Source organism: Ovis aries, chromosome 1 (assembly GCF_016772045.2).
Source record: "Ovis aries strain OAR_USU_Benz2616 breed Rambouillet chromosome 1, ARS-UI_Ramb_v3.0, whole genome shotgun sequence".
Classification (NCBI taxonomy): domain Eukaryota; kingdom Metazoa; phylum Chordata; class Mammalia; order Artiodactyla; family Bovidae; genus Ovis; species Ovis aries.
In genome coordinates, this window is record NC_056054.1 from 220,526,458 (window position 1) to 220,550,397 (window position 23,940).

At 40.4% G+C, this 23,940-nt stretch overlaps 1 protein-coding gene across 2 annotated transcripts in view; it reads left to right on the top strand.

Annotated features, from left to right (window-relative positions):
* WDR49 (WD repeat domain 49) overlaps positions 1-23,940 on the top strand; it is a 164,475-nt gene that overhangs the window by 71,296 nt on the left and 69,239 nt on the right. For both annotated transcript variants that reach the window (XM_004003844.5, XM_060405195.1), the window contains exon 8: positions 9,643-9,876. In XM_004003844.5, coding sequence (XP_004003893.3) covers positions 9,643-9,876 — 234 coding nt within the window. The remainder of the gene's footprint in view (positions 1-9,642; positions 9,877-23,940) is intronic.

The following is a 23,940-nucleotide window of genomic DNA, read 5'->3' on the forward strand; positions in this document are numbered from 1 at the left end:
ACAGCCTTCAACAAATTAAGAAAATATCTATTTACCATCTACTGTATTCCATGGGATATGTGGACAAATCAGGGAAGAGTTATCAATATAATATAATTAGGATTCAAAATTTTATTCATATACTTTGAAACTAGAAAAATCCTAATTTTAGCTTACAGCATCAGATTTTTGAAGGTAGAATATTAGATGTTTACCTTGATTGTTTGTTCATGGGAATAAGATTTAGAGTTTTACTCAGTCAGGACCTCAAGTTAAGGGCAATGCATGTTGGAATAGCTTATTCAGCTAATGTAAAAATAAGGTGTTTAAAGAAGTCACATTGTCTGTAACAGTGGTTAGAACACGCTTGAAATATTGGCTCAATTCTGAGCACTTTGCTTAAATAGACCCTTGGGGACCCTAAGATGTTCTTGTTATATATTGGTGAGTAGAGATATACTGTCTTCTACTGATGGTACATTAATTAATGTGTTCAGTTCAGTTCAGTCGCTCAGTTGTGTCCGACTCTTTGCGACCGCATGAATCGCAGCATGCCAGGCCTCCCTGTCCATCACAAACTCTAGGAGTTCACTCAGACTCACGTCCATTGAGTCAGTGATGCCATCCAGCCATCTCATCCTCTGTCGTCACCTTCTCCTCCTGCCCCCAATCCCTCCCAACATCAGAGTCTTTTCCAATGAGTCAATTCTTCACATGAGGTGGCCAAAGTACTGGAGTTTCTCAGCTTTAGCATCATTCCTTCCAAAGAAATCCCAGGCTGATCTCCTTCAGAATGGACTGATTGGATCGCCTTGCAGTCCAAGGGACTCTCAGGGGTCTTTTCCAACACCACAGTTCAAACACATCAATACTTTGGCCCTCAGCCTTCTTCACAGTCCAACTCTCACATCCATACATGACCACTGCAAAAACCATAGCCTTGACTAGGACCTTAGTTGGCAAACTAATGTCTGTTCTTTTGAATATGCTATGTAGGGTGGTCATAACTTTTCTTCCAAGGAGTAAGCATCTTTTCATTTCATGGCTGCAATCACCATCTGCAGTGATTTTGGAGCCCCCCAAAATAAAGTCTGACACTGTTTCCACTGTTTTCCCCATCTATTTCCCATGAAGTGACGGGATTGGATGCCATGACCTTCGTTTTCTGAATGTTGAGCTTTAAGCCAACTTTTTCACTCTCCACTTTAACTTTCATCAAGAGGCTTTTTAGTTCCTCTTCACTTTCAGCCATAAGGATAGTGTCATCTGCATATCTGAAGTTATTGATATTTCTCCCGGCAATCTTGATTCCAGCTGTGTTTATTCCAGTCCAGCATTTCTCATGATGTACTCTGCATATAAGTTAAATAAGCAGGGTGACAGTATACAGCCTGGACGTACTCCTTTTCCTATTTGGAACCAGTCTGTTGTTCCATGTCCAGTTCTAACTCTTGCTTCCTGACCTGCATACAGATTTCTCAAGAGGCAGGTCAGGTGGTCTGGTATTCCCATCTCTCTCAGAATGTTCCACAGTTTATTGGGATCCACACAGTCAAAGTCTTTGGCATAGTCAATAAAGCAGAAATATATGTTTTTCTGGAACTCTTTTGCTTTTTCCATGATCCAGCGGATGTTGGCAATTTGATCTCTGGTTCCTCTGCCTTTTCTAAAACCAGCTTGAACATCAGGAAGTTCATTGTTCACGTATTGCTGAAGCATGTGTAAGTATAGTATTTTAAAATGTATGACACTAGGACTTCCCTGGTGACCAGGGGTAAAGAATCCAGCTGCAATGCAGGAGCCACAGGAGACATAGGTTCGATCCCTGGGTGGGGAAGATCCCCTGGAGGAGCGAATGGCAACTCACTCCGGTTGTCTTGCCTGGAGAATCCCCATGTACAGAGGAGCCTGGCAGGCTACAGTCCATGGGGTCACAAAGAATCAGAGACAACTGAAGCAACTTAACACACACAGTGTTTAGGACTAAAAAATACAATGGTTAGATTGGGTAAAGGGGATGAGAAAGGGAGAATAGGAGTGTAAGTAAGTATTTCTTTCAGAAGAGAGTGTTATTCAATGTACAATTAATATTTGCTCTATTCACACGGGCACACGTGCATGCACACACACACACACACACACACAGCTATTATTTGGTGTTAGGGAGAAAACCATAACTCAGAAAGAGCCAAAGAAGGCTGTCTCTGAGCGTAGGGGGGGATGGGGGGGATGGGGACTTGGGATTGAGAGGGATGAATTGATTAAAAAAAAACCATTTTGATGCTATTGGATATTACACAATGGACATATCTTATTACATTTTTTAGAAAAAGTTAGCAAGGGCTGGATGACCAACCTCCCTGGAGAGAAAGTTAAAAAAAAACAAAAAGACAAAGTGAGAGAATCAAGAGTGGGATCTACAAATGATGCTATGGTTTAGAAGGACTGGGGTCGTCTACCCTGGACAAGAGCTGTATGAAGAGGCTTATGTAGATGTAGGGAAAGAGAGTAGGATAGAATCAAAAGGTAGAAGAGGAAGTCTGTGGCTTATCATAATGCTATAGGAATTCCTATCCCATGGGATCCCAGGATCTGCATGGGAGATTCGTGTGTCTATGTATCCAAAGAAATTACATGGAGTATTGTGCTCATATATGAACATGTGCATTTAAGAGGAGGGGATGGGCCATCGTTTTCAGCTGATTCTTTCCCCCAAAGGAGTATAACATTTAAAATAGGTTAAAACTACAGGGTCACTTGCCTTATGGAGTAATAAACACTTGTGTAAAGAGGCCATCTTTTATAGATAATTTAGAAATAATTCTCACACTGGATAAAGCACACTAGTTTATTTGAAATAAAGTTTTTCTGCTCTAAGGTTCTAATATTTATATAATAAAAAGGAATAAAATACATTTAATAATAAAACATTTATTGGGCACTTACTACGTACAGCTCATCATGCCACTCATTCAATCTTCATAGGGTCAGATTACATAGGTACCAGGCTTCCCTGATAGCACAGTTGGTAAAGAATTGCCTGCAATGCAGGAAACCCTGGTTCGATTCCTGGGTCAGGAAGATCCACTGGAGAAGGAGTAGGCTACCCACTCCAGTATTCTTGGGCTTCTCTCAGCTGGCTAGGGGGTGGCTCAGCTGGTAAAGAATCTACCTGTAACGTGAGAGACCTGGGTTTGATCCCTGGATTGGGAAGATCCCCTGGAGAAGGAAGTGGCTAGCCACTCCAGTATTCTGGCCTGTAGAATTCCAAGGACTGTATAGTCCATGGGGTTGCAAAGAATTGGACACGACTGAGTGACTTTCCCTTTCACTTTTCAGGTAGGTATCACATCAAAAATTCAGAGAGACAAAGAAACCTACTAGAGTTGACTCTGCAGTAAGGGACAGAGGCAAGATGACAACCGAAGAAGTCTGGCCCTAGAACTGGCCTAAAGCCCCCTTTGGAAGGGTTTTTCCATCTCATTCTGACTCTCCCTCACCGAAAGTATTAGTCAACCAGTCATGTCCAACTCTCTCCAACTGTATGGACTGTAGCTCGCCAGGCTCCTCTGTCCATGGAATTCTCCAGGCAAGAACACTGGAGTCGGTAGCCATTCCTTTCTCCAGGGGATCTTCCCCACCCAGGTATTGAACCTGGCTCTCCTGCATTGCAGCCAAATTCCTTACCCTCTGAGCAGCCAGGAAAGCCTGATTCTCCCTCACTGAACTGTTGCTTCTGCTCCATGACTGACGGTGGCAACACTGGCATCTGCAGAGCTCCTCTTCCCATTTCCTTCAGTGCTCCTCCACGTGTGTGGCATTTTTGTGCCTTAATTGTCTGTGTCATCTGAACTTGATTCCTTTAATGGACATCCCTGGTAACGCAGACAGTAAAGAATTTTGTTTCACAAAAAGTACATATATTATCTATCTATCTACCTATTATCTATTCACTAGCTATATAGAGAAAGAGATTGTATCCGTTTTCTTCTGCTACTTTGACCGATACCCACAAACTCAATGGTTTGCAACAGCACACCTTTTATGTTTTCTAGGTTAGAAGGTAGCCTGGGCCTCACTGGACTAAAATCAACGTACTCACAGGGCTGTCTTCTTTTCTGGAGGCCCTGGAGGAGAATTTGTTTCCTTGCCTTTTCCAACTCCCTTGGTTCATAGCGCCTTTTCTTCATCCTCCAAACCAGGAACACTGGTGGTGGTTTTAGTTGCTGAGTCGTGTCCGACTCTTGAGACCCCATGGACTATAGCCTGCCAAGGCTCTTATATCCATGAAATTCTCCAGGCAAGAATACTGCAGTGACTTGCCACTTCCTTCTCCAGGGGATCCTCCCAACCCAGGAATCAAATCCCAGTCATCTGCATTGCGGGCGAGTGAGCTACCAGGGAAGCCCTCAGCAGAGTTTATCTTACATTCTGTAACTTTAATCTCCCTGTGGTTATATTGTTGTTTAGTCACTTCAGTTCAGTTCAGTTCAGTCACTCAGTTGTGTCTGACTCTTTGTGACCCCATGGGCTGCGGCATGCCAGGCCTCCCTGTCCATCACCAACTCCCAGAGTTGACTCAAACTCATGTCCATTGAGTTGGTGATGCCATCCAACCATCTTGTCCTCTGTCTTCCCCTTCTTCTTCTGCCTTCAATCTTTGCCAGCATCAGGGTCTTTTCAAATGAGCCATCTCTTCGCATGAGGTGGCCAAAGTATTTGAGTTTCAGCTTCAACATCAATCCTTCCAATGAATATTCAGGACTGATTTCCTGAGATACTGGTTGGATCTCCTTGCAGTCCAAGGGACTCTCAAGAGTCTTCTCAAAAGCATCAGTTCTTCGGTGCTCAGCTTTCTTCACAATCCAACTCTCACATCTACACATGACCACTGGAAAAACCATAGCCTTGACTAGATGGACCTTTGTTGGCAAAGTAATGTCTCTGCTTTTTAATATGCTGTCTATGTTGGTCACAACTTTTCTTCCAAGGAGTAAACATCTTTTAATTTCATGGCTGCAGTCACCATCTGCAGTGATTTTGGAGCCCCTCAAAATTAAGTCTGTCACTGTTTCCACTGTTTCCTCATCTATTTGCTATGAAGTGATGGGATCAGATGCCAGGATCTTAGTTTTCTGAATTTAAGCCGTAAGCCAACACTTTCACTCTCCTCTTTCACTTTTATCAAGAGGCTCTTTAGTTCTTCTTCACTTTCTGCAATAAGGGCAGTCTGTCTGCCCTTTTCCATCAGAGGGCAGACAGACTAAAAACCATAATCACAGAAAATTAACAATCTAATTACATGGTCCACAGCCTTGTCTAACTCAATGAAACTATGAGCCATGCCATGTAGGGCCACCCAAGGTGGACGGATCATAGTAGAGAGTTTTGACAGAATGTGGTGCACTGGAGAAGGGAATGGCAAACCACTTCACTATTCCTGCCTTGAGAACCCCGTGGACAGTATGAAAAGGCAGAAAGATAAGACGCTGAAAGATGAACTCCCCAGGTTGGTAGGTGCCGATTATGCTACTGGAGATCAGCGGAGAAATAACTCCAGAAAGAATAAAGAGACGGAGCCAAAGCAAAAACACCACCCAGTTGTGGATTTGACTGATGATGGAAGCAAGGCCTGATGCTGTAAAGAGTAATATTGCAAAGGAACCTGGAATGTTAGGTCCATGAATCAAGGCAAGTTGGAAGTGATCAATCAGGAGATGGGAAGAGTGAACATCAACATTTTAGGAATCAGCGAACTAAAATGGACTGGAAAGGGTGAATTTAACCCAGATGACCATTATATCTACTACTCTGGGCAAGAATCTCTTAGAAGAAATGGAGTAGCCATCATAGTCAACAAAAGAGTCCAAAATGCAGTACTTGGATGCAGTCTCAAAAACGATAGAGTGATCTCTATTCATTTCCAAGGCAAACCATTCAATATCATGGTAATCCAAGTCTATTCCCTGACCAGAAATGCTGAAGAAACTGAAGTTGAACAGTTTTATGAAGACCTACAAGACCTTCTAGAATTAACAACAACAACAAAAAAAGATGTCCTTTTCATTATAGGGGACTAGAAAGCAAAAGAAGAAAGTCAAGAAACACCTGGAGTAACAGGCAAATTTGGCCTTGGAGTACAGAATGAAGCAGGGCAAAGGCTAATAGAGCTCTGCCAAGAGAATGCACAGGTCATGGTAAGCACCCTCTTCCAACTACACAAGAGAAGACTCTATACATGGACATCACCAGAGGTCAACACTGAAATCAGATTGATTATATTCTTCATAGCCTAAGATTAAGAAGCTCTATACAGTCTAGGAGACTGTTTTTACTCTCTACTAAAAACAAGACTAGGAGCTGACTGTGGCTCAGATCATCAACTCCTTATTGCCAAATTCAGACCTCAATTGAAGAAAGTAGGGAAAACCACTAGACCATTCAGGTACAATCCCTAAAGAATATATAGTGGAAGTGAGAAATAGATTTAAAGGACTAGATCTGATACACAGAATGCCTGATGAACTATGGACAGAGGTTCATGACATTGTACAGGAGACAGGGAGCAAGACCATCCCAAGAAAAAGAAATGCAAAAAAGGAAAATGACTGAGGAGGCCTTAGAAATAGCTGTGAAAAGAAGAGAAGTGAAAAGCAAAGGAGAAAAGGAAAGATATTCCCATTTGAATGCAGAATTCCAAAGAATAGCAAGAAGAGATAAGAAAGCCTTCCTCAGCGATCAGTGCAAAGAAATAGAGGAAAACAACAGAATGGGAAAGACTAGAGATCTCTTCAAGAAAATTAGAGATACCAAGGGAACATTTCATGCAAAGATGGGCTCAATAAAGGACAGAATTGGTATGGACCTAAGAGAAACAGAAGATATTAAGAAGAAGTGGCAAGAATACACAGAACTATACAAAAAAGATCTTCATTATCCAGATAATCATGATAGTGTGATCACTCACCTAGAGCCAGGCATCCTGGAATGTGAAGTCAAGTGGGCCTTAGAAAGCATCACTATGAACAAAGCTAGTGGAGGTGATGGAATTCCAGGTGAGCTATTTCAAATCCTGAAAGATGATGCTGTGAAAGTGCTGCACTCAATATGCCAGCAAATTTGGAAAACTCAGCAGTGGCCACAGGACTGGAAAAGGTCAGTTTTCATTCCAATCCCTAAGACAGACAATGCCAAAGAATGCTCAAACTACCACACAATTGCACTCATCTCACATGCTAGTAAAGTAATGCTCAAAATTCTCTAAGCCAGGCTTCAACAATATATGAACCATGAACTTCCAGATGTTCAAGCTGGTTTTAGAAAAGGCAGAGGAGCCAGAGATCAAATTGCTAACATCTTTTGGATCATCAAAAAAGCAAGAGAGTTCCAGAAAACATCTATTTCTGCTTTATTGACTATGCCAAAGCCTTTTACAGTGTGGATCACAATAAACTTTGGAAAATTCTGAAAGAGATGGGAATATCAGACTACCTGACCTGCCTCTTGAGAAATCTGTATGCAGGTCAGGAAACAACAGTTAGGACTGGACATGGAACAACAGACTGGTTCCAAATAGGAAAAGGAGTGTGTCAAGGTTGTATATTGTCACCCTGCTTATTTAACCTATATGCAGATTACCTCATGAGACACACTGGGCTGGAGGAAGCACAAGCCGAAATCAAGATTACTGGGAAAAATAACAATAATCTCAGATATGCAGATGACACCACCCTTATGGCCAAAAGTGAAGAAGAACTAAAAAGCCTCTTGATGAAAGTAAAAGAGGAGAGTGAAAAAGTTCAGTCACTAAGTCATGTCTATTCTTTTGTGACCCCAGGGACTATAGCCTGCCAGGCTCTTCTGTCCATGGAATTTCCCAGGTAGAATACTGGAGTGGATTGCTATTTCCATCTCCAGAGGAGCTTCCTCACCCAGGGATAAAACCCACATCTCCTTCATTGACAGATGGATTCTCTACCACTGAGCCACTGGGAAGCCCTGTGATGACACTGGACTGGTCAAAATCAACCAGGATTATCTCTCCATCTCAAAGGCCTTAATTTTACATTTTCCAAGAATTAGCACATGGATATCTTTGAAGACAATTATTCTTCCTAACACAGTTCAGCTCAGTTCAGTCTCTCAGTCATATCCAACTCTTTGCGACCCCATGAATCGCAGCACGCCAGGCCTCCCTGTCCATCACCGATTCCCGGAGTTCACTCAAACTCATGTCCATCGAGTCAGTGATGCCATCCAGCCATCTCATCCTCTGTCGTCACCTTCTCCTCCTGCCCCCAATCCCTCCCAGCATCAGAGTCTTTTCTGATGAGTCAACGCTTTGCATGAGGTGGCCAAAGTACTGGAATTTCAGCTTTAGCATCATTCCTTCCAAAGAAATCCCAGGGCTGATCTCCTTCAGAATGGACTGGTTGGATCTCCTTGCAGTCCAAGGGACCTCAAGAGTCTTCTCCAACACCACAGTTCAAAAGCATCAATTCTTCAGCGCTCAGCCTTCTTCACAGTCCAGCTCTCACATCCATACATGATCGCAGGAAAACCATAGCGTTGACTAGACGGACCTTAGTTGGCAAAGTAATGTCTGTGCTTTTGAATATGCTATGTAGGGTGGTCATAACTTTTCTTCCAAGGAGTAAGCATCTTTTCATTTCATGGCTGCAATTACCATCTGCAGTGATTTTGGAGCCCCCCAAAATGAAGTCTGACACTGTTTCCACTGTTTCCCCATCTATTTCCCATGAAGTGATGGGACCAGATGCCATGATCTTCGTTTTCTGAATGTTGAGCTTTAAGCCAACTTTTTCACTCTCCACTTTCACTTTCATCAAGAGGCTTTTTAGTTCTTCTTCACTTTCTTCCATAAGGATGGTGTCATCTGCATATCTGAGGTTATTGATATTTCTCCCGGCAATCTTGATTCCAGCTTGTGCTTCTTCCAGTCCAGCGTTTCTCATGATGTACTCTGCATAGAAGTTAAATAAGCAGGATGACAATATACAGCCTTGATGTAGTCCTTTTCCTGTTTGAAACCAGTCTGTTGTTCCATGTCCAGTCTTAACAGTTGCTTCTTGACCTGCATACAGATTTCTCAAGAGGCAATTCAGGTGGTCTGGTATTCCCATCTCTTTCAGAATTTTCCACAATTTAGGCTTTGGCATAGTCAATAAAGCAGAAATAGATGTTTTTCTGTAACTCTCTTGCTTTTTCCATGATCCAGCAGATGTTGGCAATTTGATCGCTGGTTCCTCTGCCTTTTTCTAAAACCAGCTTCAACATCAGGAAGTTCATGGTTCATGTATTGCTGAAGTCTGGCTTGGAGAATGTTGAGCATTACTTTATTAGCATGTAAGATGAGTGCAATTGTGCAGTAGTTTGAGCATTTTTGGCATTGCCTTTCTTAATGCAACCATTTTTCTGAGGACTGAGACAAAACAAAATCCCTTCCCTAGAAGAGATTACAGTTGAGGAAATACTGAAACAGAGAAGGGAAATCCAAAAAAAATGTGTTTTATAAGATAAGGACGAATAGTTAACAGCACTATGGGGAGCCTGCCTGACTTTGAGGGTGAGCTAGAGAAAATTTGGTTAGAAAATTAGAATTGTTCTTGACATAGTCCTATGACTCTGTTACTTTTCCTACAGGTTTTGAGACTCTGGGATATTCAGCATCAACTGTCCATCCAGAGGATCTCTTGCTTTTTCCCCAAGAGTCAGGACTTCAGGTGTCTCTTCCACTTTGATGAAGCCCATGGACGACTCTTCATCTCGTTCAATAACCAGCTAGCTTTGCTGGCAATGAAAAGTGAAGCCGGCAAGAGGGTGACAAGCCACAAGAAGGCAGTCACTTGTGTACTTTACAATTCAGTCTTGAAGCAGGTAATGATGCTTTTCTGTCACTCTCCTAACATGTGCCCACATTCAGTTCCTTAATTCAATCTGGGGACAAATATAGAAAAGGAAATGTGGGAAAGAAATTATTTAAGCTGTGTGCTTTCCTGCAATAATGTGTATTCGGGTGGATTTGGAGAGTAATTTCATTTTCAACCAGCGACCGCAGCAGCACTGATAGAGTTACTCAGAGGAAGTATTCCAGCTAAAGCAAACACAACATGGAATGTAATTGAACTTATCTTTGTTACCCACTAGTTTGGCTCTTGATGCCAAATGCAAGTGAACCTGGCTGTAAAATTCCCTTTTATGCACACCATCACCATCCCCCTGCATCCCTGTGGAAAGATCTGAAATATGCATGAAATGTAATTAGCAAAGATCCATTTTGCCGGCACAGTTTCGGCGAGTGGCTCGCTGTGGCAGGCCCAGAATGTATTCATAATAAAATGATTCTGTTAAATGTGCTGCCACTTGGTATGCAGCTCGAGTGTTGTTTGTCTCCCCACCACGTTAATGACGCTTTGCAGCCTTTGCTTATGGGAGCACTCCCTGCATATCAATGAGAAAATGGGCTGCTCTGGAGTGGAGACGCCACAGGGACCACAGCCCTTCTTAGAGGACAGGGAGGGCCAGCCTGTGGGTATCGTGGAGGGAGTGGAGCAATCCTTTTCATTGCCCTTGGAGCTTAGTTTGTGGCCATGATCACCCCAGGCCTGACAGTCACCGAACAGCAGGAGCCAAGCCAACAGCCAGTATCCAGCTTATGGCTGATTAAACAATAACTCCAGCCCATTCTACTTTCCTTTCTGCAGAAGCTTCTGCATCCATGCAGAAATGAGTAGTTCAGATGGTGTGCAACAGGAGGAAAGGCCTTTGTTAGTAATGAGTAGTGTGTCATGTCACTGCTTCAAATACTGTGCTGGTTATTCTAGGAGATGAAAGTCCTTTACTAAACAATCCATTTCGAATTCCATCTGGGGGGGAAACATTCCCTAGTAAATGTTTTACTGAACTGTATGAAGGCAGCCAGTTAATTTGGCTCCCTGGTGGCCACTGAGAGATATATTTCTTTCCAGAAGAATGTTCTGCTAATTGAGATTTGCAGAGTTAAAGTGCTGAGTTTATGTGTAGATGTTATGATCATATATTGCCTGACCGTAAGATGAGCCATTTTCCATGAGGAATTCAGGTCTGGAAAAGAAAGTCAGGAATCTTCCATTTGGAATATGAAGATAAAGCCAAAATAACACAAGGATATGCCAGTTATAGGCAACAACAGAATATGCACATGTGGAATATTACATGCAAAGAATCTCTGTACAAATGAGTTGGATATTGATGCCTCTTTTATTTCTGAGGTCAAAAGTATAAATAATTAAATGCAACGTTAAAGTGTGTATAAAGTACGTAGAGCTGTGTATTATGCAGAAATGTTTCCTATTATCAGCTAAACTATGGAGAAACACTTTAACATTGTGTAACATTTATAATTGCAAAAAATATATATTGCAGTCAAGTACAAAGGAAACAATATCACCCACAGACCCATCAGCCAGTGATAACTGATCATTTCAAAGTAGTTAGATAAAACAAATGAAACTGTTTTGAACAAGTGTCAGGTGCCAGGAATGAGGATTCAAAGATTCACATACCACAAAGTTTCTTCACCCCCCATAGTTCAAGGAGATTCAGGTACAGGGAATCTTTCCAGAGCTCACTGCTGGGCAGGTGCTCATTACAAGGATTGTGGGGTGATATCAGGGGACCAGACACATGACTCACTCACAAAGAAACAATGGAGTAGAGCAAAATGAAGAGAGGAAAAATCAAAGTGCTATCCTTGGAAAGAGGACCTTTCTGCCTGGGGCTGGGTGGGTGACAGTTTAGCAGAGCCCTGAAATCTCCAGTGGGAACCTCTGAAAGGAGAGAATGAAGTAGCTCCAGACAGATGGTACAACATGGCCACCTGTTTAAGAACAAACAATGCATTTTTTTTTCAGGGAGAGGGTTTATTCTGGAGTGACTAGTTTGTGGGTACTTAGCAAATATTGGGAGACTTGAGACAGTGGGGGGAGCTTAGAGTCAGATTGTGAATGCCATTCACTCAATGAACCAAGATCTAGTCTTTGAAAAATATAGACTTGAGGTTAGAACAGCAATTCTTACAGTGTGATCTCAGATCTCTGGGGAAGTCAGACCCTTTCAAAGGATCAAAACTATTTTCATCATAACATTAATCTGTTGTCCACTTTTTTCCACTCTCATTGTTTCGTGAGTGTACAGTTGTGTTTTCTAGAGGCTATGTGATGACTGATGGCACAATGCGCTTTTGTATTTATGTGTTTTAACAATTTCTTTTTTTTAAATTTTTATTTTTACTTTATTTTACTCTACAATCTCAGTTTAAATTTCTAATATGGTAAATACATGGGTTTCTCTGTTTTTGTCTTTATCTCTATCTCTGTCTCCCAGATAAATAGAAGCTATTTGGATTCTTCAGTACTTTTTAATAGTGTAAAATAAAAAGATCGAAGTTTTGAGAACACAGAGAGAAAAGAGAGTTCAAATGTTTGGCAGACTACGTTCTGTGTCTAAGCTTCGGTTTATTGATTTTCAAAAGTGTGTGTGTCTGTGTGTTGGGGGGCAGGCATAGACATGATATGGTAGCAATGGCTGTCTGCAGCATCACCTTGCTGTGTCCTGCTTCTCAGAGGTAGTTCTCCTTCCTCCCAGGCAGTCAGCCCAGGCAAGTCTCCCCGGTTCCCCCATACCTCTCAGGTTGAAGGGTGATGCTTTTAATACACCTCTTCCTTATTTGCATCTTGATATTTCTTACTCGTTATTTTACCCATGTGACATATGAAAGCAGAAGTTGAAAAGAGTTAGAAAGGCAGAGGGATCCCTGAATAGGGCTTTGCCTCTGGCCCCGTGAGATGAGGAAGTGGTTTTTCCTGCCCCTCTTCTTCTCTGCCACTGCAGTTCTTGCTGCTTAACATTCAGTTCTGGGACTCCTCTCTGGTCCTCTCTGCATCTGACGTCTCCAGGAACATCTGTCACACCTCTCTCCCTTGCATTTCTAGTTGTTATCCAGCTAAACAGTTGCCTAAATTCTCACTTTCTCTCCTCCCATGCTTGATAAAAAGGGAAGATTCTTGTCTTTCACTTTCATATTTTCCTACAACTCCCAATACTCTTCTGAACAGCAATGAATGGTCAATTCTAGATTTGGTCGATTGTTGCTATTTCTAAATCTAAGTTCAAAAGGAACCCATGCTTTTTCAGTCTGCTGGTGCTCTTAGGTTATTTGGTTTGGTGTTTTATTGAAAGACTTTCCCTTTATCTGAATCGAATGAAAACATGACAACATGTTGTCATTTCAGCACTTTGCTACACCTTATTATTATTTCATTCTATTTGGTCATCAATGAGAACTTCCCATTATTCCTATTTGAAAGTGACATGGCATATTTCTGTGACTTATCTTCCTGCCTTTTGGTACCTTCACATCCTAATCTAAGAAAGTGATGTTAAGCCATGCAGAGACTTTGAAAACAGACTGTGAGCTTTATTTCACTCAGCAAAGCTTACCCTCTCAGCTAGTGGCAGAACAAGTTGGGACAGGATGAGGGAGTCCTTGGAATGCACAATTTTGAAAGAATCAAAGTCACACAATATCCTGGAGATAGTTCTCATGAATTGTCTTTGCATAGAATTCTTAAGTGAAGCTTTTCTTAAAAACCCATGATTGTTGGGGAACTTTAAAAATATGTTTGTAGATATCATATAAACTGAAAAAGAGAAAATTTCTGACTTATCCTAATGATGTGCTTTTGTAAAACAGGTGATGTTTCAGTGCGTTTTACATCTAGACATAGTTAGGCTAAATGTAAATAGGCATTATAAAATCTTAACAGTGATATTCACTATTTTTCCCATTGAAATAATTTACTTTTTGTAAAACAATACTTGCTTATTACAAGAAATTACAATAATGCTGTAGAGGTCAAATAAGGAACTAAATATTGCTGAAATATCATCAACATCTTCTAAATACCTCTCTGTGCATAGACTAGTTCACCTGAATATGGTTCTATAACCTACATTTTACTCTATGACATATTGGAATTAATTCCTTGTTTCTAATGTAGATCTCCTCCATCATTTTTAAAAAGCAGCGCAGAGTCCCACTGTATGTGTATCATAATTTACTGATCCATTTGCCTTGATGAGCATTTTGCTGTTATGAATTTCTTTATGCATAAATTTATTCACACTCATGACTTTCTCTCTCTAAGGCAAAATCTTAAGAATGAATTTCAAAGTTAAAATATATGTATATGAGATAATTTAGTACATAAATTGCTTCCTGAATCTTACTATGTTACCCAATCTTTAAGAGTAAACACATTAATCATATAAAGAGACATGTCAGACAGCGACTGCCTGGCAGCCTCTGGCAGGACTCCTGTGATCTCTGATATTGTTTCTGTTATTCACCATGGGATGTTGTCTTTGAAAATTTGAAGATTAGACCTTCTTTACCTAGAGTCGTGTTTGTCTCTTGAGGACCAACTTTTACAAGAAACATGATGTCAATCATTCATTTAAAATGGGGTTAGGGTATAATTTTTTAGTGACAGTGCGTCTCCTGTACTCTTTTCTGCACACGATTTTGGGGGAATTGTGATGTTTGAGAGTCTAACCAATTCAATACATAGTTCCTTTGGGAATTGTAAAATCTGAGTAGAGGGAAGTGGACAAGCTTGAGGGAAATTTATCTCCACTTTACAAGACATTATGCCTCTTTAGTGCTCGTATTTAGGGCGAAATCAATGAGTTTCTCCTTTGAACAGAATTAGATGAAGACGGATGAAAGCTTTCTCCTTGCCTGCTTACTGCTGGGCTTCAAGTGACCTGTGTTAATGTGGCTTTTCTTCACTGGTCAGATTAAGGCTGTTCTTGGTTACATGTCGATACTGAGGCTATGAGCTCTGGTCACTTGCTGAAGACATAGGAAATGCCTTAGTCTTAAGGGTAGATCAAGGAACTCCCCTGGAGTTCCAGCGGCTAAGACTTCATGCTTCCACTGTAGGGGACCCAGGTTCAATCCCTGGTTGGGGAACTAATATTCTGCTTGCCAACATATATACACACTTACATGTATGTGTATGTGTATATAAATAGGTGTTTATTTAAAAGTGATGGCTTGGAAGGAATACCACATTTCAGTGTTACAAAACTAAAAAAGACAAAGGGTATGCAGTAAAAATTTCCTTTTATCACTGTTTCTACCTACCAGGTTCCTTTGCTGGAAGCAACTAGTTCATGAGATCCATGAGCACCCTTTAAGGGCTGTTGTATTCAAACACAAGTATATATGTATTTTTTGTCACAAATATGTATACTCACTTTAAAATAGATGTGTATAATAATTCTTAATATTTAAGAATATTAATTATGTGGTTTTACACAAACAGTAGTATGTTATATGCACAGCAACACTGCTCTGTACATTGATTTTCCACCCAACAATACAGCCTAATGATCATTTTATTTATCTCATTACCCAGAATATCCTCTTTCTTTTTGACAGCTGCGTGGTATTCTGTTTAACGGGTATGCCAAATTTTATTAATCAGTTTTTATGGACATTTAGATTGCTTCCAGTATTTTTGTTATACAGATAATATAGTAATTTGAATGCACAAATTTTGGCACTAGTGAGGAAACATCTGTAAGATAAATTCCTAGAACTAGAATTAGTGGGTCATAGACTGTGTGGATCACAATAAACTGTGAAAAATTCTGAGAGAGATGGGAATACAGACCACCTGACCTGCCTCTTGAGAAAACTATATGCAGGTCAGGAAGCAACAGTTAGAACTGGACATGGAACAATAGTCTGGTTCCAAATAGGAAAAGGAGTATGTCAAGGCTGTATATTGTCCCCGTGCTTATTTAACTTATATGCAGAGTACATCATGAGAAACATTGGGTTGGAAGAAGCACAAGCTGGAATCAAGATTGCTGGGAGAAATAGCAATAACCTCAGATATGCAGATGACATCACCCTTATGGCAGAAAGTGAAGAGGAACTAAAAAGCCTCTTGATGAAAGTGAAAGAGGAGAGCGAAAAAGGTGGCTTAAAGCTCAACGTTCAGAAAACGAAGATCATGGCATCTGGTCTCATCACTTCATGGAAATAGATGGGGAAACAGTGGAGACAGTGTCAGACTTTATTCTTTTGGGCTCCAAAATCACTGTAGATGGTGATTGCAGCCATCAAATTAAAAGATGCTTACTCCTTGGAAGAAAAGTTATGACCACCCTACATAGCATATTGAAAAGCAGAGACATTACTTTGCCAACAAAGGTCCGTTGAAGTCAAGGCTATGGTTTTTCCAGTGGTCATGTGTGGATGTGAGAGTTGGAATGTGAAGAAAGCAAAGCACTGAAGAATTGATGCTTTTGAACTGTGGTGTTGGAGAAGACTCTTGAGAGTCCCTTGGACTGCAAGGAGATCCAACCAGTCCATTCTAAAGGAGATCAGTCCTGGGTGTTCTTTGGGAGGAATGATGCTAAAGCTGAAACTCCAATACTTTGGCCACCTCATGCGAAGAGTTGACTCATTGGAAAAGACTCTGATGCTGGGAGGGATTGAGGACAGGAGGAGAAGGGGATGACAGAGGATGAGATGGCTGGATGGCATCACCGACTCGATGGACATGAGTTTGAGTGAACTCCAGGAGTTGGTGATAGACAGGGAGGTCTGGCGTGCTGCAATTCATGGGATCACAAAGAGTCGGACACGACTGAGTGACTGAACTGAACTGAGAGTGTTTATGTCAGTAACCTTGATAAATATTTTCAAATTTTCTGTATAAAAGCTGCATTTAAATCAACCACATGATAAGAAATGACCCTTTCCTCAGGCTCTCTCATTATCACTGATTCAGCTATTTTTAAAAAGACTTCTTTTTTAAAAAACAAGTTTTTAAAAGAACATTTTTAGGTTCACAGCAAAATTGAGATGATCTTGAAAATAGTTGGACATGACTGAAGCGACTTAGCACACATGAACTATGTTGAGTCCTCCTAACCATGAATCTGGATTATCTCTCATTTAAATAGTGTTTTATAACATTCAGCAGAGTTTTGAAGTACACCTCATATAGATCTTATACATATTTTGTTAGACTTACATGTATTTCACTTTTGTGGATGTTAATGTACATTGTACTGTGATATTATTTTTAAATTCTACTTGTTCAGTGCTGCTCTATAGGAAAATGATTGACTTTTGTGTATTAACTATGTAACCTGTAATCTTGCAGTAATTGCTTCTTAGTTCCAGGAAATGTTTTTGGTGAGTTCTTTAACATTTTTTGCACAGAAGACTGGGCTTCCCCAGTGGGTCAGTGGTAAAGAATCCACCTGCAATGTAGGAGACACGGGGTTGGATCCCTCTTTTGGGAGGATCACCTGGAGAAGGAAATGGCAGCTCACTCCAGTATTCTTGCCTGGAGAATCCCATAGATAGAGGAGCCTGGTGGGCTAAGGTCCATAGGATCACAAGAGTCAGACACGACGGAAGCAACTGAGCATGCACGCATGTACATGGAGGATCATGTCATCTGCTTACAGAGACAGTTTTATTTCTTTCTTCTCAAACTTTATAACTCCCCTTCTTTTTTTTTATATAACTCCCCTTCTTTTACTTTTCTTGTTGCATTATGCCAAGCTTCTGTATAATGTTGAAAAGGTATAATGAGAGCGAACATCCTTGCCTTGTACCTGATCTTAGTAAAAAAGCTGCAAAGTTCTCACTATTAAGTATAATAGTAGCTATACGATTTTTGTAGATATTTTTTGTCAAGTGAAGGAAAGTTCCCTCTATTCTTATTTTATGAGAGTTTTTAATCATAAGTGGGTGTTAGTGCCACTTGCTATTTTTTTATCTGTTGATACAATCATGTGTTTTTTCTTCTTCGTATCAGTTCAGTTGCTCAGTTGTGTCCGACTCTTTGAGACTCCATGGACTGCAGTACACCAGACCTCCCTGTCCATCACCAACTCCTGGAGCTTGCTCAAACTCATGTCCATTGAGTCAGTGATGCCATCCAACCATCTCATCCTCTGTTGTCCCTTTCTCTACCTGCCTTCAATCTTTCACAGCATCAGGGTCTTTTCTAAGCCATCAGGTGGCCAAAATATTGGAGCTTCAGCTTCAGCATCAGTCCTTCCAGTGAATATTCAGGACTGATTTCCTTTAGGATTGACTAGTTTGATCTCCTTGCAGTCCAAAGAACTCTCAAGAGTCTTCTCCAACACCACAGTTCAAAAGCATCAATTCTTTGCTGCTCAGCTTTCTTTATGGTCCACCTCTCACATTCATATGTGACTACTTGAAAAACCATAGCTTGGCCATAGGGACTTTTGTTGGCAAAGTAATGTCTCTGCTTTTTAATATGTTGTTTAGGTTGGTCACAGCTCTTCTTCCAAAAAGCAAGCGTCTTTTAATTTTATGGCTACAGTCACCATCTGCAGTGATTTTGGAGCCCAAGAAAATAGTCTGTCACTGTATCCTTTGTTTCCCCATCTATTTGCCATGTCCTAAAAGATGATGCTGTGAAAGTATTACACTCAATATGCCAGCAAATTTGGAAAACTCAGCAGTGGCCATAGGACTGGAAACAGTCAGTTTTCCTTCCAATCCCAAAGAAAGGCAATGCCAAAGATTGCTCAAACTACCGCACAATTTCACTCATCTCACATGCTAGCAAAGTAACGCTCAAAATTCTCCAAGCCAGGCTTCAACAATACGTGGACCGTGAACTTCCAGATATTGAAGTTGGTTTTAGAAAAGGCAGAGGAACCAGAGATCAAATTGCCAACATCCTTTGAATCATTGAAAAAGCAACAGAGTTCCAGAAAAACATCTACTTCTGTTTTCTTGGCTACACCAAAGCCTTTGACTGTGTGGAAAATTCTTGAAGAGGTGGGAATACCAGACCACCTAACCTGCCTCCTGAGAAATCTGTATGCAGGTCAGGAAGCAACAGTTAGAAGTGGACATGAAACAACAGACTTGTTCCAAATCGGGAAAGGAGTACATCAAGGCTGTATATTGTCACCCTGCTTATTTTACTTATATGCAGAGTACATCATGAGAAACGCTGGACTGGAAGAAACACAAGCTGGAATCAAGATTGCCGGGAGCAATATCAGTAACCTCAGATATGCAGATGACACCACCCTTATGGCAGAAAGTGAAGAAGAACTAAAGAGCCTCTTGAAAGAGGAGAGTGAAAGTGGAGAGTGAAAGAGTTGGTTTAAAGCTCAACATTCAGAAAACTAAGATCATGGCATCCTGTCCCATCACATTATGGCAAATGATGGGAAATAATGGGAACAGTGACTTTATATTTTTGGGCTCCAAAATCTCTGCAGATGGTGACTACAGCCATGAAATTAAAAGATGCCTACTCCAGGGAAGAAAAGCTATGACTAGCATAGACAGCATGGTGAAAAGTAGAGACATTACTTTGCCAACAAAACTCCGTCTGGTCAAGGCTATAGTTTTTCCAGTGGTCATGTATGGATGTGAAGAGTTGGACTATGAAGAAACCTGAGTGCCAAAAAATTAATGCTTTTAAACTGTGGTGTTGGAGAAGACTCTTGAGAGTCCCTTGGACTGCAAGGAGATCCAACCTGTCCATCCTAAAGGAAATCAGCCCTGAATACTCATTGGAAGGACTGATGTTAAAGCTGAAACTCCAATACTCTGGCCACCTGATGCAAAGAACTGACTCATTTGAAAATATCCCAATGGTGGGAAAGATTGAAGGCAGGAGGAGAAGGGGACGACAGATGATGAGATGGTTGGGTGACATCACTGATTCGATGGACATGAGTTTAAGTAAGCTCTGAGGGTTGGTGATGGACAGGGAAGCCTGGTGTGATTCAGTCCATGGTTTGCAAAATGTTGGACATGACTGAGTGACCGAACTGATGGGACCAGATGCCATGATCTTTGTTCTTTGAGTGTTGAGCTTTAAGCCAGCTTTTTCACTCTCACTTTCATCAAGAGGCTCTTTAGTACCTCTTTGCTCTCTGCCATAAGGGTGGTGTCATTTGCATATCTGAGGTTATTGATATTTCTCCCAGCAAACTTGATTCCAGCTTGTGTTTCATCCAATCTGGCATTTTGCATGGTGTACTCTGCATGTAATTTAAATAAGTAGGATGACAATATACAGCCTTGATGTACTCCTTTCCCAATTTGGAACCAGTCTATTATTCCATGTCCAGTTTGGTTTGCATACAGGTTTTTCAGGAGGTGGGTAAGGTAGTCTGGTATTCCCATCTCTTTAAGAATTTTCCAGTCTGTTATGATCCACACAAAGACTTTAGCGTTGTTGGTGAAGCAGATGTTTTTCTTGAATTTTCTTGCTTTTTCTATGATCCGTTTGATGTTGTCAAATTCGATTTCTGGTTCATTTGCTTTTTCTAAATCCAGCTTGAACATCTGGAATTTTTTGGTTCACATACTGTCGAAGCTTAACTTGGAGAATTTTGAGCATTAGTTTGCTAGCATGTGAGATGAGTGCAATTGTGCAGTAGTTTGAACATTGCTTGACATTGTCCTTTTTTGGGATTAGAATGAAGACTGACCTTTTCTAGTCTTGGGCTACTGCTGAGTTTTCCAAATTTGCTGGCATGTTGAGGGCAGCCCTTTAACAGCATCACCTTTTAGGATTTGAAAAAGCTTAACTGGAACTCCATCATTCCATTAGCTTTGTTTGTAGTGATGCTTCCTAATGCCCACTTGAGTTCACACTTCAGGATGTCTGGCTCTAGGTGAGCGATCACACCATCCTGGTTATCTGGGTCATGAAGATCATTTTTGTATAGTTCTTCTGTGTATTCTTGCCATCTCCTCTTAATGTCTTCTGCTTCTGTCAGGTCTATACTGTTTCGGTCCTTTATTGTGCCCATATTTGCATGAAATGTTTCTTTGGAATTTCCAATTTTTTTGAAGAGATCTCTAGTCTTTCACATTCTGTTGTCTGCCTGTATTTCTTTGCACTGATCTCTGAGGAAGGCTTTTTTATCTCTCTTTGATATTCTTTGAAACTCTGCATTCAGATGGATCTATCCTTCTTTTTCTCCTTTGCATTTCACTTCTCTTCTTTTCTAAGCTATTTGTAAGGCTTCCTCAGACAGCCATTTTGCCTTTTTTTTTTTTGACTTCTTTTTCTTGAGGATGGTCTGATCATAGCCTTGTATATACATTGTTACTAAACTCTGTCCTTAGTTCTTCAGTACTCTTGTCTATCAGATCTAGTCCCTTGAATGTATTTGTTACTTAGATAGCATATTCAAAAGCAGAGACATTACCTTGCCAACAAAGGTCTGTCTAGTCAAGGCTATGGTTTTTCCAGTAGTCATGTATGGATGTGAGGGTTGGACTGTGAAGAAGGCTGAACGCCAAAGAATTGATGCTTTTGAACTGTGGTGTTGGAGAAGACTTTTGAGAGTCCCTTAGACTGCAAGGAGATCCAACCAGTCTATTCTGAAGGAGATCAGCCCTGGGATTTCTTTGGAAGGAATGATGCTAAAGATGAAACTCCAGTACTTTGGCTACCTCATGCAAAGAGTTGACTCATTGGAAAAGTCTCTGATGCTGGGAGGGATTGGGGGCAGGAGGCGAAGGGGATGACAGAGGATGAGATGGCTGGATGGCATCACTGACTCGATGGACGTGAATCTGAGTGAACTCTGGGAGTTGGTGATGGACAGGGAGGCCTGGCATGCTGCGATTCGTGGGGTCACAAAGAGTAGGACACGACTGAGCGACTGAAATGAACTGAGCTGAACTGAACTGAATAATTGTAAGGGATTTGATTTAGGTCATACCTGAATGGCCTAATGGTTTTCCCTAGTTTCTTCAATTTAAGTCTGAATTTTGCAATAAGGAGTTCATGATCTGAGCCACAGTCAGCTCCCAGTCTTGTTTTGCTGACTGTCTAGAGCTTCTCCATCTTTGGCTGCAAAGAATATAATCAATGGTGATATCCATGTGTAGAGTTGTCTATTGTGTTGTTGGAAGAGCGTGTTTGCTGTGACTTGTTTGTTCTCTCAGCAAAACTCTGTTAGCCTTTGCCCTGCTTCATTTTTGTATTCCAAGGCCAAACTTGACTGTTACTCCAGGTATCTCTTGACTTCCTACATTTACATTCCAGTCCCGTATGATGAAAAGGACATCTGTTGTGTGTGTATGTGTGTGTGTGTGTGTGTTCTAGAAGGTCTTTTAGGTCTTCATAGAACCGTTCAGCTTCTTAAGCATCAGTAGTTGATGCACAGACTTGGATCACTATGATGTTGAATGGTTTACCTTTGAAACAAACAGAGATCATTTTGTCATTTTTGAGACTGCACCCACGTTTTGCATTTTGGACTCTTTTGTTGACTATGAGGGCTACTCCATTTCTTCTAAGGGGTTCTTACCCACAACAGTAGATGTAATGGTGATCTGAATTAAATTCACCTGTTCTGGTGAATGATATGATTATATTGTATTAATTTTATGATGATATTGCATTGATATGATGGTTTGTATTAATATTCAGAAGTTGAACCAATATAATGCTTCTTATGCTTTGTTGGATTTGAAATTATTTTGTTGAGTATTTTTGCCACTATGTTCATGAGGGTATAGATCTATACTTTTCTCTGCTTGTGTGTCTTTGTCTGATTTTGGTAATGCTGGTCTTATAAAATGAGCTTAGAAGTATTTCCTCTGCTTCTTTTCCCTCAATAAGATTGTATATAGTTGACATAATTCCTTTCTTAAATGTTTTGTAAAACTCATTAATGAATCACATCTGCTGCTTTCTGTTTTGGAAGACTATTGGCTATTGATTTAATTTCATATATATATATATGCCTATTCAGACTCCTTCTTATGTGAGTTTGGACAGATTATGTCATTCAACAAATTAGCCCATTTCATCTAGGTTATCAGCTTTGTAAGCATAGAGTTGTTTAGCATACCTCTATAGTCCCTTTAATGTGTATGGGGTCTTGGGTGATGTTCTCTCTTTGATTTCTGATGTTGGCAATGTGCATCTTTTGTCATTTTTTTTTTTTTAGTTTTTTATTTTTTAAATTTTAAAATCTTTAATTCTTACATGCATTCCCAAACATGAACCCCCCTCCCACCTCCTTCCCCATAACATCTTTCTGGGTCATCCCCTACTTAGCCTGGATGGGATCATCAACTTTAAAATCTTTTTTCCTAAGAACAAGCTTTTGGTTTCATTAATTTTAATGATTTTTTATTTTTAATTTCATTGATTTTTATTCTAATTTTATTTTTTCTTTTCTCCTGCTTATTTATATTGTATTAACCCTTTTTTTTTCTACTCTTGTGAGGTAGAATTTTAGATGATTGATTTTAGATCTCTTTCCCCCCCTAATATATGTATGTAGTGCTATAATTTTTCTTCTAAGCACTGCTTTCTCTGACTGGGGCTTAAAAGAAAATCTCATAAATTTTGATAGGGTATATTTTCATTTTCATTTAGTTAAAAATATTTTAAAATTTCTATTGATGTTCCTTCTTTGATCCATGCTTTATTTGAAAGGTGTTGTTTAGTCTCCAAGTGTTTGGGGGTTTTCCAGTTATCCTTCTGTATACATTTTGAGTTTAATTTCATTGTGATCTGCAATCAGACCCTGTATGATTTTTATTCTTTTAAATTTGTTAAGGGGTATTTTATGACCCCAAATGTGTTTTATCTTGGTGAATTTTCCATGAGAGCTTGAGAAAAATGTGTGCTTTGCTGCTGTTGGGTGAGATAGTCCATAGATGTCAATTATATTCAGTTGATTGATGGTGGTGTTGAGTTCAAATACATCTTTACTGGTTTTCTGCCTAGAATGGTTCTTTCCACTTCTGATAGAGGGGTGCTGAAGTCTCCTACTATAACAGTGGGTTCATGTATTTCTCCTTGTAATTCTACAAGTTTTGCCTCACATAGTTTG